Consider the following 18,606-nt stretch of genomic DNA (forward strand, 5'->3'; position numbering starts at 1 on the left):
TACTCAGAATTGTAAGTGTGTTTCTAAATTGTCAAGATATACGGAATAATGTTGCAAATAGTTATATCAACATGTACAAATTCTCCCAAAGCCTAATATCTGGCAACTTGCCAAGCAGCTGTTGATTTGTTTGGCTAGTCCTTCCCGCGTCTTGCCAACAGACCTCTGAGCCGCCCTGGGAAAAATTGAAATCTACGCAATAGAATATAGTGCACAGAATTTTGTGCCATGATAAATCCTTTCTGAAGGTAATATATTGATGTAAAGAAACGAATGTATATTATTTATTACTTTTTATACCATTTTCTGCTGAATTTTTATGTTTTTCTACATCAAAAGAAAGAGCGGCAAAAGTTAACGGGCACCGAGGTTAGTGGTGAATCGGAGAACAGCTGTTTCCCGCCAATTACTACTCATTCTGTCTTAGGCCACGGCAACCTCGTAGTAAGGTTAAATTACTATCAAGTATTATCGTAAATATTGCGGATTTTTCGACTTCAAAATTTACCCAGTGTGAAAAGGATGTCTGTTTATTCAAAAGGAAGTGATAAACGGAGAATAATGCAGGAATATCCCGTTCGTGAAGAAGAAATTGCTGATGTTTTAGGAAGGTGAGTAGTAGTAAAATTACTGAGCACGCCGTCTGAACATAAACATTGTAGTACGCATGTACAACGTGTTTCTATTTCAGTGAATTTGAAAATTTTGAAAGTCGCTACGTATCATGTTTTGTCTGAAATTATTATTTTATACATAAATTATCATATAAGAAACAATTTATGATTGCTAGATGTGAATTTATTTGTTTTTTAGCTGTTTTTATGACCGGCTTTTAACGGCTGTGAATCACATGGTCAGAATGAAAACAAAAGGGCACGCAACTCGTGTCGATGTACTTCCTTACTCGTGCTTAAGTTAGTAATATAGATTCTAGAACTGCATTTTGATTTTGTAATTTTTTTTATAAAGAATGTTTAAGAAACATAGTCATATTTAAGAATATTTGAAATATTTTAAATTAATGATACAGTGAGTTTTGCATTAATGTTTTAGCTATTCTTGCGATGCGGATGCATACTTTGACATTTTTTGCCGATGATGTTTTCAAGTATCGCTTATCTTTGTTCAGAACCTTAAATTGCTTGATGTACCATTCTTTCATTAAAAGATGCAGATCACATTTTGTAAATATGTATATTGCTATATAAAGGTGTTGCAAGTTCACCGGATAAGGTCATGTAATTTGAAACAGCTGATGTGCGGGGAGAATCAGCTGACTTGAGACCATGTGTGTAATGAGTTTTGCCAACGTGTCATTACGTATGACGCTTCCGATATTTTTCAGTTTCCAATCGAATAATTATTAATATTTTTTATAAATAAAAAACAACAATATTTCTTTCTTTTTTAAATATTCAAAATGTTATTATTTTGAAACATTTAAATACTAGAAGAAAAAAATTGTGAACAATTTTACGGATCAAAACATTCGAAATAATGTTTTATTTTTTGTTGTTACGGGAAATATTGTACATATGAGATTTTTTATTCTGAGTAAAACGAAATTTAATAAAACGTAAAATAGAAGGTCACGCGCTTTTCCTTTTGGCATCGTGCCAGCTCTGGGGGCGTTATAACGACGTTCGTTCTTAATACTTATTCTTGTCCATTCTTTACGCTAAAGTGTTTGTTTTGGTTTTTAAAACTTAGTTTATTTTATTAAATTAAGTGTACTTTGTAAAACGTTGCTCAAATTCTTCATGGGAATTTGCCAAACGGCATGTCCATGTGGCAGTAATTTTTTACTTGGCAACTTGCCAACAGACGCCTAATATCGACTATTGTGACTGGTGATTTTGCTGTTTGAATTAAGAAACATTCTCACGCGCCAGTGAAGGGAAGTTTCATTCAATCTGTACACGGGCTCTGTTATAAATATTTAATAGTGAGGGATATGAATCATTGTTCGTTTAAATACTAATGATTAAAGTTGGTTTAATCTTCGACAGAAGTAATGAATCATATTGTCGGATACCTGTATAGTCGCTTCACATTTTTGGTTTGGTTGTAGTTAACAAAATGTGTGCGGGTTTTGTTCATTAATTATTTCATGCACAAAAAAAGGGCATTTCATAATCTGGCCATGCAATAAATAAATTGTCATTTATAATTTTTAGTTTCTGTCTTTCATTGCAAACTTGTTTGATGCTCTTCAAAACATTATATTAACATTAGCTTGAGGTGTTATTCTTTAAGCCAGAAAGTGTTAAAATATCAACAGCAGTCCACACTGATCATACATGGCATAAATTAGCTACGATGTCGTAGCCTCAACTTGATTTGTTGTGGTTGAGGTACGAGTAAGGGTACTAATATTAGTACTAGGCATAAATGAGATTAAGTAGACAATGGTCACAACAGTAAAACGTTTTCTATGTTTTTGTGTTGATAATGAATATTTGCTGAATTAATGACATCAAATATTGTATATTTTTTACATTTTTTTCCCCACATACAGTCCAGCAACATCATCTCCTAAATCTCAGCTGGATCAGGACAAAAAGTTAAGGAGAGAGATTGCCAACAGCAATGAACGAAGACGCATGCAGAGCATTAATGCAGGCTTTCAGTCTCTGCGGACTTTGATTCCCCATCATGAAGGAGAAAAATTAAGCAAGGTAATCTTGATTATCATTTAGAAAATGTACAAAATTTTGCCGGTAACTGCATTGTCATTGAAGTTGATTTATTCACTTTTCTCTTTTACTATTGTTCTCTTTTGAGTAAATCAGCCAAAACATGGTATTGTTTTATATTCTTTCATTAAGAGGGCTTGAGAATGGAAAACTTCAAAACATTATAATGCAGTGGAAATGAGCTGTCTCAGCATGGGAGAAATTTCATACTGTCGATCAAGAAGTGGGCAATAAAATTAGCGAGTTCAAATTTTTTTAATTCCACTGGGGACAAGAAAAAAAAAAGAAGAATTGGACTTACTTAAAATATATTGATGTAACAGGCAACAAGCATGCAGCTGGCACGTTGCCCAATATAATAAAAATATCTTAGTGCCTATTTTGGTGGCATCCATCAAGGATGTAGCAAGCTGTAAGAGGGGATTGCATTGCTCAGTCTTGGCTGATCTGTGCCTGGGGTGTTTGGATTTTTTATATACATCTTTAGTAGTGTGTGTCATGATCAGTGGGGGGGGGGGGGTGTTGAAAGATCTTGTGATGTCAGCTGCCTGCTGGAGTAGGACGTGATCCAACTCCACTTGATAGGTGTTTTTCTTTCCACATAGGCCTGTGTCACGCTTCTTGCAAGATTTGTAGTGGAAGGCTGCCATCTATACTCGTTGACAGCAATCCCATAAAAGACTTTTTACAGTGTAATTACTAACTTTTGTTCTGAAAATCAAGAGCTTATAGGGAAAAGAATTCCTAAGACAAATGTTCAGTCCAAGAAGGTATTTTAATTATTACAGATGTTAACTTTGCTTTAGAGATGTAAAGACGTGCTTCGTTTACCTGAATGGTAATGGGCTTTTTTATTACCGCTCACAAATGTGTCGCCAAGTGCATTAGGCAATTGTGCATAATTTTAGGAGGCATGTTTTAAAAACATACAACCTATACTTGCCTTGTCAACCTCTTGCACGAGTTAAGTAATGAGTATGATACTATTAATTAGGTTCTCGTGCATCTGATCAAGCTTGTAGTACTGGTCTGATTTGAGCAAACGTTAAATGTGGGCTTACATCGCCATGCTCATGGATTCATCCGATAATGAACAAGAGCAATGCATATCATAACGAGGTGATTTTGAATCAGATTGACTTTTTAATACTCTGGAACCTATATTTCTGATTTTCATTAAATGTAAATACAGAGTTTCTTAATGAGCGAGCTCTAATTGTATTAAGGTGATCTAAATTGACTGTGATGACAGATCTGGGTGTTTGCAGTAGAAATTGTCTTACAAGCAAGTATATATCGTAGTTTGCAGTAGAAATTGTCTTACAGGCAAGTATATATGGTAGTTAGATTAATTTTTATATTTTATGCTTTTAAATTAAAGTAAGGGAAGTGACCCATGATACTGTAGATAATGACAAATTAGGAGTAAAAGAGTCCAGGATATAAATTAATTAGACCAGCTTTTTAAAAAAAATTATATTTAAATACATATGTAAAATGCAGTAGAAAGATTACCCCCCAAAAAGTTGCAAAACAAATCACCTGTGGGGTTAAAATGAATATTATTTTTTTCAAACCAAAATAAATGTGTATAAAGGAAACTTTTAAGACAAAATGTAGAATTGAAGGTTAGCATAAACAATATAGTGTAGTATTTAAGGGGTCAGAATTCCTTTACACAGTTATGGTTGTTTGTTTGCAATGTCTTTTTCTAAAAATTATATTTTTTTGCTCTAATAAGAACAGGTTTTAATAAAAATGATGCTATGGTTTAATTATTAAATATTTTAGATGCCTCTTGGCATTGGTACAACAGATGACAGCTAACAGTATTGCCATGTTAAAGTATTTGAAACGTCATTTGTGTGTTAACACTTATTATTATATGGGATTTTATATATTCAGTGTAACTGATTTAAATTAAATTCAGGATGTGAAGGATGATTATTTTTATTTGTTCATGCTTTATTTAAATCCATCCAGAATGTAAAAAAACGCAATTAAAACACCATTGTACCTACCTACCTACCTACCCTGATATTTATTCTCATTGTTACCAGAAACACCTATTTTATTTGGCCTTGTAAATTAGTTATGATTAACATCTCGTGTGTGTGTGTGTATGTGTGTGTGTGTGTATATGTATATGTATATATATATATATATATAAATAATTTTCTCCTAAAACACTTCTATTCAATTACCAAGAGTAATGAAACCAATGGAGAAACAAATATTTCGGGGTTTTTTTTAAAGAGAAATGCGAGATTTTGTTGACCTCAAATGAAAGCCTTGTCTGTAAACTAATCTTTGCATGATTATGCCTTGGGAAATAATTTTTATCAGATAATAGTAAAAGATGTAATGGTGATGGTGTACATATATTGTGCTCTTACTAAAGCTTGCTTAGTGAACTGGTTATCTGGTAAGTGATGTAAGCTGGGTGAGTGGGGTTAAAATTGAGATTTGATATCTAATGGCAAGTTTGGACAGACCTTCAATCAGGGCCTTGAAACATGTGTGTGCTTGGCTTAATAAGGACAGGGGACTTCCTGGTAACAACTTAGCAGAGATAGATCTGTCATTAAAGCTTGTTATAAATGTTTACAAGTGACCTACTTTGATTCCAAGTGGGTAAAGAAAGTGCACTGGGTGTGCTATGTTTGGTTAGGCTGGCTGTATGTAGGGAGCTGGAGTGTCAGACACTCCCTCATTCCAAAGATCTGTACAGCCAACTTGATTCATTAGACCATGCTGACTGACGGGCCTCCTTGTGGGTGATAATGTTTCTGTGTGTGCCTGTAAGCTTGTGACCACCAACACATAGCTTGTGTGGCAATCATCCACCAAGCTATTATGTGTGTGTGTGTGTATATATATATATATATATATATATATATATATATATATATATATATATAGTCGTGTTAGTTAAAAACATAATGCCTGCAGAAAGAAATTACATGTCAGTATAGTCAGACAAGGGAAAAACAACAGTTCTTCAATCAAATATACCAGTACATGTATACATCCATGCTTGGTCATCTCACACTCTTAACCAATGCTCTCTGGATATTTTGCAGTCTAACCCTATATTTGAAGAATCTAACTTTAAAGAGACTGTTCACATATTTTATGTGTGAATATTGAATGGAAAGTTTGATCGCCAAAAGCAGGTCGCCCTTACACGGGTCCATTTGTCAACGAAATTAATGGCCAATACACAGTTGTAATGTTTACTGTGGCAAAGATGGTCAGTACACAGTTGCAATGTTTATTGTGGCAAAGATCAGGTATTGACATTTTAAATTTTTTTTAAAAAATCCCATCAACCAAAGCAGCATATTTGTCTCAACTTAATTTGCAAGCATAGATTGTGTCATGGGGGCACTGGAAAAGAATGAACCAGAAACAGTTGAGGCTGTCACTGGACAGGTGTAAATAGAGGTCATTTTGTGTTAACCCAGTAAATGTAATGTACCTCATCCTGCTCAGATTTATTTATACATGTTGTGTTTGTTGTACTATAAAAATTCTATCAGGTTAATAGTCCTACCTTTCCAATCAATATCTGTAATGAAAACAACTCAATTTGCCAAAAATTGTCAGTTCTGGTATGCAAGTAAATTGTGTTTAAAGGACCTTTTTTGTGTTCTAATGGTATAGTAAACTTTTTTTTAAATAAAATTTATTTGATTTTTTTTGTTTTAAAGATGCAAGTCCTACATACTTAATACATGATCATTACTACCATACACGGGGATTTACAGGAATACGAGATTTTGTGTACTGGATGTTGAACAGCCTCTCTCTGTGTGTGTGTGTGTGTGCACAGCCTAAGGCCCACGAAAAATATCAGTTTCCTGTTGCACTGGTTTTAAGATTAGGGTAGGAAGGCAGTGTTTTTATTTAATGTTGCATATACTTAGCACTTCATGCACTGGGTAAAAATTTTCACCCTTAGGGAAAAGTTCTAGGTTGGGCAGTTGATCAAACGTATTTGGTGGAGCTTTCTGTGGGATAAAACAGTAGGATACTCGTACTCACACTCCAAATGCTTAATGATTTTTGGAAAATGGTCTTTTTATTTTAACTAATGCCATAAAGCATACTGGAATAGATATAACAGTTCTTTGTCGATCATTATTTTGGCAAATACATTTGCATAATTAGTACTCTTCCATTCTTCTATAAAACATTTCACGTTTTTGACTAAGCCACTACTATTTATGAACTTGTATAATATATTATCATTAGGTATAAGAAATGAGCCCAGTGTGGTAGGCTTGCATGCTTCAGTAAGTGTTTTCTGGGGAGACTGAAAAAGATACAAGATCAAAAAGATCTGCTTTCAGAAAAGTAGTTCTGAATTTATGAATGACCATTCATAAAGTGTTCACTCTTGATTTGTGTTCTAAGTTCTATTAATGGAAGGATGAGTGTGAATAGAACCCCAGTACAGTATAAGCAGGATATGTTGAAAGGCTGGAGAATTAATGATAGATCCTACTGGGGAAATAGCTGGTGACAAAAGAACTGTTGTCTTCTTTTTCACAGGTGGGGGAACAAGGATTGGTTTGTGATCTGGGGATGATAAATGGCAATTGAGAAATCTGTTTGTTGGACAGGTGAACAAGTTCTGCCTTAGTACCTGCCCACACAGGATAGAACAGTATCTCGAGTCTGATAAAACAACCATTGTGACTACTATATTCTCAGTGATTGTCCCCAATTTTCATCTGCTACTCAATTTTTTGAAATAATCCATTTTGGCCTGGGCATTTTCAGAGCCTACAAAGCTTATGTGCCAATAGCTTAATTATGTTTACTGCCTGGAAATGTTCACAAATATTAAAATCTGTTTAAACAAACATGTATGCTCATGGCAGGCCTACCTATATAGTAAATTGGATAAATGGCTACATCATTTTAAGATTTTAGTAATATTGTGAGGATTCTTTTTTTTTCTTCTTTTTTTTTGATGTGTATTATTATTACATTGAATATGGCATTACTGGGAAGATGCTGATGTTAAGAATTTACTGATATGGCCAACTAAAAATGTGGTTCTGGTTACAGTGAGAGAAAAATTAAGTTGGTTATGACAGATGGTACAGCTTTTTTTCTTCTCTTTTTGGGTCAGGATGGATTTAAATGAAGCATAAACTAGAGAAAAAAGTGTCATGCACACCTGATTTTAGCTTCATTGTTTCATCTCTTACCACTCCGGTGGCCCAGTGGTTAGAGCGTCCACCTCGGATGGGGGGTCGTGGGTTCAATCTCCGGCTGAGTCATACCAAAGACTTATAAAAATGGTACTAATAGCTGCCTGGTGTCAGGATAATGTGACTGGATGGGACATCATACTACATGTCTGTGGCATGATGTCCCAGTGCTGGACATGACTATAAACTGCCACATTGCAGACATAATAGTGATATGACTGAAAAATTGTTAAAGTTAGGTTAAAAATTCAAATTGCAACACAAAACACGTTTCATCCCTTTATTAAAATGTTTGTCTTGAAATTCTATTTTTCTTTTTAAAATTTTTTGTTTTTTTATAGGGTCAGCAGAATAAAACCAAGTTTTTATTTTGGTGTAATGTTGACACAAATTACATTTGTACAGTCATTATTTACCTTTTAAAACATGTTCCTTAATGTAATCTTTTTGTTTTTAATTTTGATTTTGGGGTGTGTTTTTTTTTTTTGTTAAATCATTGTAGATCCTACAAGAGTAGCAGTGCACACTCTGGGAATGGAAAAAGTGGAGCCCAAGGGAAAAGTGGGATCATGGGGGTGACAAATGTCCATAACTGCTTCTTTATTCAAGAAAATTGAAGCATTTTTACTCCATGGACACTGACCATGTGCTCTCAACTGGTGTTGGAGCCAATCAAAATCTCTGACATTTCTGTGAGCAAAATGTAGTAAGTCGTCTTGTGCTGCTTCATTGAGTAAAAAAGGGCAGCAACTAATTCAGACTAATTATCAAAGTAACAACATGGATGTCATCTTATCTGCACGACATGTACAAAGTTTTATGGCGATACATAGAAGACAGTTGCATTCACATTATTATTATGCGCTGTATCCCTCTCAGAGTAATTTGTGGATTTATGGATCTTCAAAACTGGTTTCAAGAATCCTATGTGTGGTTATATAAAATTTACACACATAGAGGTTTCCACTTAACGCACACACTATCCAGTATCTTTCATCCGTCAATCCTTTTTGCACACTATATAGTCAAAGTCTGTGTCTTGTAATCAGCGTCAAGGGGAGTCTTAAATTTCTGACACAGACATGAATATTTACTTTTTAAAGCAGGCGTGTCCAGTGTGATTTGGCTAGGGGAGCAAAAACTGATAAATGCTTATGGTCATGGGCCAGATGTGCAAGAATGGTTTAATAATCTTATTACATGGTTGTAATACTACTGTTAGGGACAATCCATTTAGTACGTATGCATGGTGGGGGGGATATCCCAGATGCCTACACTTCCATATGGGGGTGTCTACTGATATGTATGTACACATAGGAAACTGGGGTGGGTGGTGCAACCTCGATAATAATTTGTCTAATATGTAACCTGTTCGATAGGGTTTATTTGGCGTTTGAATTTTAGCAGACACTAGACAAGCTTTTTAAACTTATGCCATTTATTTCTTTGATGCAGCCAGACATTCAACATCGGTAGACTATCTCTTTCATTAAACACGCTAGTATTATTAATCCTTGGATTAAATATAGACCGGGGGGGGGGGGCATCAAGCAGGTGGGAGTTGTATTAAAAAGTATGCATGTGTACAGGGAGGGGTCAAGCGTTGCCAGATTTTTGCATATATACTAAATGGATAGCCCCTTAAATTAAGATATTCACATGTTGTGGTTGATATATAAAACATTAAAAAAAGCATTACAAGAAAAATGGAAAAAGTACTAATTAAAATGCATATTTCCCAAATTACTGCCTGCATTGCAGTCTGCTGCACAATAAAAAGGACTGGGTTATATAAGCACCACAGGTTACACGTCCCTGATTTAAAGCAAATTTTGGCAAATAGCAAATAAATATGTTGATCATAATATTTATAAAGATACATTCACTGACTTTTATAATAAAAAAATTTATAAAGCTCTATTTAACTGTCTGTCCTGCCATACTTCACTTGGCACAAATAGACACATTTTGATTGCTTTCTTACCAGGAAAATTCCAGTAGTTGTCAAGTCCATTGTTGTGTTCTTATGTTGTGTGTGCAAATTGAAAGAACTAGCTCTATTGGTATGTGAAATATGTGGTATTTTTATATTGCAACTTTTCCATTAATTTTAAATTTGACACCCACATGAAGTTTTCAGAAAATATGAAAGTGGGGTCTGTGACGTTTGAATTCAGAGACTATTGTAAAACTTGAGAATTAGGGGGAAATTCTCCACTTGATTTGATGAAGAAAAATAAAGGTAGGCCTTTAAACACAATTTATCCGCTTTTATTTGATTTTTCTGCATGGTTTTCAAAAATAATTGGCAATAGCACATTTTATATCTATAGAATGTGAAAAAATTTGGTCATAAGCTATATTGGAGAATTTTTTGAATAGAAGAAAGACAACATTTTGACTAGGATGTGATAGTGGGATTAATGTAAATTTCATTCTTTTTTATTGCACTTCAGCTGAATATGAAAATTACAGATTTTATCTTCAAGCCTACCAGAATTTTTTCATCCTCTGTTTAGAAAATTGCTCCCCTTTTTTCCAAGAGGGAGTTTCCCCAGATTCATAAAGCATTTAGTATTATTTGTAAAGTGGGCCGATTTTATGCTAAGGAGTTGAGCAGTGTCATACAATCCAATGTGGCAACAACAAAAAAAATCTACTTTCCCATAGAATGATGGATAGAGATTTTTGTCAGAATTTTTTTTGTACTAAGGAATGCAAGAACAAAACAAAGAGTTGCTTTGTTTTTGTTCTTGTTTTTACTTGATATCTGGATCTTCAGCCTAGTTCCTCGGTTTGTAATTTTCAAGTCAAGATTGGAACAATATATGTATTTGGATTGGGGATGGAACTTCTGCCCAGAAAAGATTATCACTTTATAAAGCTTAAATAGCTATGGATGGGGGACTTTCCAGTCTGGTGTTTTAGTGTCCTTAATATCAATGTGATGTTGTATTGATGGGGGACTTTCCAGTCTGGTGTTTTAGTGTCCTTAATATCAATGTGATGTTGTATTGATGTGTGTATAACAAATAAACAGTCTGTGTAATTAAACTGACAATGATGTTTTATTAGGTGCTGGATTATTGTCAGATTTATTGGCAGTGACCAAGTTTCCACATTGATAGGGACATGTTCAGTGATGCTTTATGATATATAGGACCACTTGTAAGGTTTTTTGTACTGTCTTTCCAGGATGTTTTCATTCTGTGCAGGAGGGACAGCTAATAACACTTTTGTCAGAATAGGTCTCATGTTCACTGTCAATATCAATATAAACTTACAGCGCTGTTGATAAGTAAATGTGTGTTAGTCATGTGGCGGGAGAATTATAATGTATCCGGTAGATAAGTGAGAGCTAGTTGCAGTATTGCACTTTAAGACCTGGATTCAGGTTTCGTGCAATTTTTTTTTTTTTGTCAGATGTCCATGATATCTTGACCAATGTGCTGCCCCCTTGGCACACTTAAATATTTGTAAAGAAAATAAAACAAAACCTTCTAACTAAATTTCTTTAGTGCATGTCCTTCTGTGGCTATTTTGGCAGTGGCCAAATGTACTTTTACTTCTGTTGTCATAGTGCTTAAAAAATCATTTTGTATGACAATGGCAATAGATCATGAATCAGCGAAGTCCAGAAAAATCCTTGTGAAGTACCCATTTGTGTTGCTTTTACAGACCAATAACTTTTGTACTAGTCAAGAGAGGTATATCATTTGATTCCGACAACGAATCTTTTTTCCACAAGATTTCACTATTATATTTTTATATTTTCAGGCTGCCATTCTTCAGCAGACAACGGAGTATATCCACAAGTTAGAGCAAGAGAAAACCAAACTTCTCGCCCAGAATGAGCACTTGAAACGACTTCTGAGCGAGTTGAGTAGTCAAAACAATATGGTAGAGTGTGAGTTGAGCCTCTATGGGTCGTCACCACCAACCAAGCGAAAAAAGAGGGACACTGGTAATTAACAGTACTTCTCATTTTAATTCATTAATTCAAACTCAGTTGAGTAGCAAAATGAGTTTAAGTCCAAACTATGTATTCTTGTTTCTGACAAGTTTTCCAGGTCCCATTTGAAGTAATTTCTTGGTTGTACATGATATGGGGTAGAACAAATATATTGCATTAAAGTTGAACCATTTTTGGAAGATCACTCTTCTGTCAAACTATTGTATTTCAAGACATGATTTCTCATGACAGGTCATACTAGTATTGTTTGATAAATTTGCAATAAGAATATGGTCTCTCGCAACAGGTGGTCTCATGGCACTTGTCCTTCAAGACATGTTTTGCTATATCATCAGTGGGTGTACACCTTTTATAATTTGGTCAGTGTATTTGCAGGCACGTTTTGCCATCTGCTGAAGGCTCCAGTTAAATTTGGTTTGCATGAAAATAACTGGCTTGATGTTGTTTTCAGAATCTTCCGATGAGGGGATAGCAGCTGATTATGATGATTATAGTATTGATGAAGTTCGGCGAGAGATGATTGACCTGCGACATCAGCTAGATCGTGAGCGGCGACATCGCATGTTGCTAGAAGATAAAGCTCGGCATCTAGAGGCAAGACTTTACCCAGAAAGACTGCCAGAAGTTGTTAACCAAGGTCATGATCAAGCAAATGGACAGGAAAGCAGACAGACTGTAAGATTTTTTTTTTTTTTTAGTTTTTCAATTACATGAATATGTTTTGTTGTCTGATGTCGAACATGTATCTGTTAGTAGAGCTTGTTATCATTGCACCTCCAAAAGTACTTGGAGTATAGCCTTGAAACTTGACACACGTTCAGTTTTATAATATCTACAAAATTCTTTAGGGTTAAAATTACGAGATATAATCGATCCACAATTAGGCAAAGATTTGTCATTTATTAGCATTTTTCAGACCGATATCTTCAAATTCTAGAGACAGACCAAGAATGCACATTAGCCTTTGATGGTACATTGTTGCATTTGTCCATTTTTTTTTTTTTTTTACAGTCAGTGTTCTATGTTATGCTTGCAGGCAAGTTAAAGGTAAGAATTTTGACAATAATTTTCCTCTTTCTTTTAGATGTACATGGATTCCTTGCAAGAGCAGGTAAAAGAAATTCACTCTGAGCTTGATCACCAGCTTCCCCCATCTCCTCCACCCAAATCCGAAACCTTCAAATATGCTGGGGTAGCAAGGTCATCAATGTCACGACGTAATCTGCAAACAATTGTTGAAGCTATTCGCCACTTGGAAGGTGACAAACTTCCACTTAATGAGACTCATTACGAGGAAGTGAGCAGGGTGATTCCAAACAGTGAGGAAAGTGAGAAAGAAAGCAGTATTACGACAAGTGACGCGGAGGACGTTCGTTCTGAAAGTTCTGGTCGTGACTCACCTGTTCAGTATGTACAAGACAGACCGACATTGTCATCGCAGATAGGCCATAACAATTTCCATGAAAAATATCCCATTGCCACAAACTTGTTACATGGTCCTGTGCACCAGCAACAATACTTCTACAGACCAGGTGTGATAGTTCAGAAGTTGTAATTTAACAGAAGTCATAGCTCTTGTCATTACCATTATATTTATGAATTTCATTATCATCAACATTTTCATCATCAAGAATCATTTCATGTTCATCATCAGATTAGAGTGTGTGGATAGCATGCTTGGCTACACCATTGTCAAATCTGTCATGAATTGGACCACACCATCATTAAGTTGTACTGTTATTTATACTGATGTATTCAGCCATTGTTCATTGTTAGTATTTTAACGCTAAAACTCACTGCCGACAGATTTTTGTTCCCACTCCATCCCTAAGATAGTGCGTTTTTGTTACATTTCATTTCAGAACTGTTGATCGTGATGTATGATCGACCATGTGATTATATGTTGTTTTGGAGTTCCTTACAGGAAGTAAGGACTCCTTTTTGTGGGTTATGCTGTAAATAAATGACAATTTTTTTATGTTGGTGCAAGAATCAATTGTTATTATTTGTTCATGTTTATATCAGTTTGTTTCTTAGATTACTGGTAGAGAGTGAGAATGCTTCATTATTTTCATCAAGTGCTAAAACAATTCTCTGTCCAACGATTGTCTCAAGGTTGCTAATTATCTGTTCTTAAATCTGACTTGTTGACTGAATTGTAACTTTACAAAACAGATGAATGAAAGGACTTTTTTGCATTCTGAAATTTACTGCTATTTATATCTTTGGAAGTTTCCACTCCAAAAAAAATGGGTCATTTTGTAATTTATATTTGATTACTTCTACTTCTATACAGTTGAATGTACATTCTGTAATTAATAATTTACAGTTTTGATCTTGTGTTTGTATGCGTGTGTCTGATGTATTTCATTTATCTCCAGTGGAACTGGTAAAACAATCAAGCATTTTGGAGTGGTTGCAGTACTTGAATTGTTCACACAAAACGCTGAAATGAACTGACTCTTTTTTCCCCATATTTGTAGCAAGACTTCGTCATCCATTGCAAAAATCCGCTATGCTTTTTTTTCTCACCTATGGCTGTTTGCAACAAAATTCTCATTTGTTGTGATGGCTTTTTTTAATGATCTACTAGAGTTGCTGTGCAGTAAAGCATCAAAGTGAAACAGCAGAAAAGCAGTGGTCGTCTTTATGACCTCCATTATTATGATATCTTGATAGTATTAGGTCCATACTGTCCATTTTTAACAAGACAAATTGTTGCAAGTCTGCGATTAATGAACTGTAGATGTAACTCGAGACTGGAATAAGGTGAAATCAGAGGTAGGTGAGAAACAAGGGCATAAGATGTGGATGTCAGCCACAGTGTTCAGATTCCTAGTTTATGTTGACCATCACACAAGTGACTTGCCACCCAATTAGTTGATTGTCTTTAAAGTTACCCTGGAAAAGCATGCACACAACAATGCAAACAGACCCGATTCTGTATGCAGAACTTGCAAAACATTGCTTGCAGATCTGTATACAAATCCAGTCATCTGTTAGGTGTTATTGATGTATAGATAATGTTTGTTGCCAACATGAGCTGAATAGTTTTTCCGAGTTTGCCATTTGAAACACTTTTTTGTCCAAGAATGCTTTTTTGCTATGTATGCCTTAAAATTACTGAAATCTTGCGCTGTTTTGAAAGAAAACATTGTGATGGGGTATTTTTATAGTTCATTCAGGAGTAGGAATGGGGTGGGGGATATGGTGTTGATGATATTTTATGTGTCCAGCTATTTAATGTTTTCTGTCGGATGTGGCTTCTGCAGGCAACTGTCAGCTGGATTGGGTGGGTGGGGTGGAATGGTTGCAAGATGCTTGATAGTGTGGTCTGAAAGTGTAACTGTCTTTCAAGAATTTAGTCAAGTGATGTGTTACCAGTAAAATCGTTTACATTTTTACCAACCAATATTTAATCAGACATTTATATAATTGCTGCTCGATTTAATTGCTGTATGGGATAATGTACCTGTTCTGTCCTTCAGTCATCTGTTCCAGTCTTTATTTGCAGAAGAATGTCGCTGATTAGTTAGGCTGAAAGTTGAACAGAAGTCTTAGTGAATCGTGTTTAAGATTATTTCAGCAGTATTTATTTGAGCATTGAGCCTGAACAGCATAGACATGAGTTAGATCAGGTTATTGCGAAGCCCAACTTTGTGGAAGGACAACCTTGCATTCACTTTGTCATCCATGTGTACAGTTCATGTTATTTGGGTTAATGAATGCGCTGTTGGGGTGGAGTGGGGGAGAGACTTAATCATACTCAACATACAGGTCATAACCAGTCAGCTTCTTGATGCAGTTTGTCGGAAATTCAAAGCAAAACAATCAACAGAGACCCTAATCTGTTTGTACATTATCCAGGGACAAATCTATATCTTTCCTGTTTGCAGCTTGGTATGCATTCACACCAGATAAGATTTGTATTTATTATTTACATTTATTGACACAGTTTCCAGTTGAATTATAAACTGCTAACAACTTGCATCTCTCTTGTTGAAGGAAGTAGCATGTAACCCCATCATGGAGTTTTACTATTTGTAATCTTGATCATAACATTTGAATGAATTTGAAATATGACTGATGTTTGTTGACCAGAATTACGTAATCAGTCTTATTTGGCAAACACTTGAACTAGATGTACAAGGTGGGAACTGTTTTGTTGTAAGTTAATTGTACGTGGGAAATATGAAAAATTTAGTTCTTACACAATGAAGTTGAATGATGAGCCAACGATATGATCAAAAGGGGAATTAAACTTTTTTCTATTTAAAATAAAAATTATATTTTATTATTCCATTTCAGCTTTTTGTGAGAGTAATGGAGAATTCTTACAAGTTCTTGGGTGAAAACCTTTCTACATTAGGTTGGAAACAGTGCACTTGTACCATGCATTGATAAATATTACAGTACAAAGTCTCAAAACTTGTTGATACACATAAAGAATAGAGAGGCAGATGCTACTAATTTTTAATGACCATTGAAGTTAAAACGAACTTTTGTATGTATATGTTGTCTTCTATGTCGACATGTGTATAAAAATGACAAAAATTACTGTTGCATCAATTATCAATTAATTGCCTCGCCCCTATTACGCATTAGCATTTTGATCCCCAAACCTTGAAAAGAGTCCTTGATTTTGTAACCATTTACTTTTCTTTTTTTTTTATTGTTTCATGATTGTCATTCATTTTTTCTTCTTTGTATATACAGCAAATTATCACCAACCTTATTTATGATCTTGTTGAAAAAAGCTGGTTCAAGTTGTTTTATATTAAAATCTGTAATTTATAGTTTAAACTGTTATATGTAGTCATGTCAGAAGTAGTACAATCTGAATAAATTTAAACTAATATTCACCTGTGTAGTAAACATGCATCACTATTAATTAGAGGGTTGCCACACAGGTCTGAAATTTTGGAAAAGACCTAAAAATTTGAAAGTTGCTTTTCCATGTCATGAAAAAAAAAATTAAATGACTAAAACGTCTTGAAAAAGTCGTATATTCGTTGGAACAGCCGTCATGTAAACCAAGAATGTGACAGCTCTTTTATGTTTGGGAGAAGATTTAGTACCTACCTGTATGTGGATTTGGAGCTCTTCAGATGGTATGGACATTTATATTTTTGGGTCTGGAAAAAAGTCTGGAATCATTTTTTAATTTTGTGGCAGAAACCCTTTAATTAAACTCTACTTGGTTTGTTGCCTCAAAATGCTACCATATCCATTGCAGATGATCTATGTTGACATCTGTTGTTTGTTACAACATGTGTAGTCATCCAGACAACAATTAACTTGGAGCAAAAATTAGTGGAACTGTCTTTACTCGCTTATAAGACAAGTCCAACTGCAAATTGCACAGATCCAGATCTGCTGAAGTAGCTCTGGGTCTGTGCACTTTGTTAGGAGTAATCGGTAGAATAAACATCATACACCCTAACCTGCAGTGTAATTATGACAAAGCAGATCAGGAGCTCTGTTGTTTGCAGTTTGACTCTTCTTTTTATGCAAATATATATACGATAATTGGATGGAGATGTGGAAATGTTCATCAGAAACTGCAGTACATTGTTTAAAGTAAATTGCATGGCCGAATTACATGTACATGATATCGCTCAAGATGCTTTGGTAGCAAATTGTTAACAACACTCAACAAGCCAAGTAAGGAATGCTGGCATTGAATTGGACTCCATGGAATGTCCTTTTCAAGCCGTCATTTTTAAATTATTAGATTTTGGTCCGACTTGCTGTTTGCATAGTAGTATCACTAACTTCCCAGGCATGCGGTTAAATCAAATAGGTCTGTACCCACTTACTGTCTTCTGTACAAGCTGCTATGTATAGTTTGAATGTACTGTCCATACATACAAGTTGAGACAAACTGCAAACACTTGATATGCCAGCATGTTATGTGAAGGCCAATATTGGTGTATATACAGTTTGCAGTTTGACTCAACTTTTATTGTGGGTATACAGTACATTTAATTCCATCATGGCATCACTACTGTGCTGGTTACCAAAAGTGAACCAGTTTTCTCTCAGCACCTATGACTTGTCAAGGAAACAACTTTAAATGAAAGCTATTTACAGGTCGAAATTGACTTGAAGGGGTGGGATTGGGTTAATTTTAAAAATTGGAAATAATACTGAAGTGTATATAAACCACACAGGAACCATAATGCTGTGAAGGGTCATTGAGATAAAATGTACATCATAATTGGCATGTGAAATTGTTTCCTTTTCATTGCCAACGCAACCTTTTCGATACCAGTCTCTTTTACCATGGGTGATTGAGAAGAGAAGTGTGTGGAAACAGACTTAACATTGATTCTTCAGCAGTGTATCTGAGTGTATATCTATATATTAAAGCTGTACTAGATACCACTTATCACCGGGATTGGGCTCTGCCACCATTGATGTGGAGAGTTCCTTTTCGGGTCAATAAATGTTGTGAATAACCAACCGTACATGTCTTTCATTTGTACTTTTTGATTATACATGGTGTTTTCTCTTGCACGTGCATACACAGTTGCAAAATCTATGTACTTTCTATCTGACATAGCTTTGCAAGCACACACCTCATCATATCATACAGACATAATGTACAACTTTCGTTCCTTGCCCTGGTTTGCTTACTAGGAAATAACATACAACAAAGTTGATGGTCAAAATGGAAATACCAGCATGCTGATGAAAAATAATGAGAAGC

At 35.0% G+C, this 18,606-nt stretch overlaps 1 protein-coding gene across 1 annotated transcript; it reads left to right on the forward strand.

The window, feature by feature from the left end:
• Nucleotides 1–251: 251 nt before the first annotated feature.
• On the forward strand, nucleotides 252–18,364 carry LOC149798168 (transcription factor AP-4-like). The gene is made up of 5 exons (XM_089963280.1): nucleotides 252–611; nucleotides 2,519–2,678; nucleotides 11,699–11,885; nucleotides 12,346–12,569; nucleotides 12,979–18,364. The coding sequence occupies exons 1-5, from the start codon at nucleotides 523–525 to the stop codon at nucleotides 13,447–13,449; spliced, it is 1,131 nt and encodes a 376-aa protein (XP_089819406.1). The 5' UTR covers nucleotides 252–522; the 3' UTR covers nucleotides 13,450–18,364.
• Nucleotides 18,365–18,606: the final 242 nt, after the last annotated feature.

The sequence above is a fragment of the Sinohyriopsis cumingii genome, chromosome 6, assembly GCF_028554795.1.
Source record: "Sinohyriopsis cumingii isolate HCF-2022 chromosome 6, ASM2855479v2, whole genome shotgun sequence".
NCBI lineage: Eukaryota > Metazoa > Mollusca > Bivalvia > Unionida > Unionidae > Sinohyriopsis > Sinohyriopsis cumingii.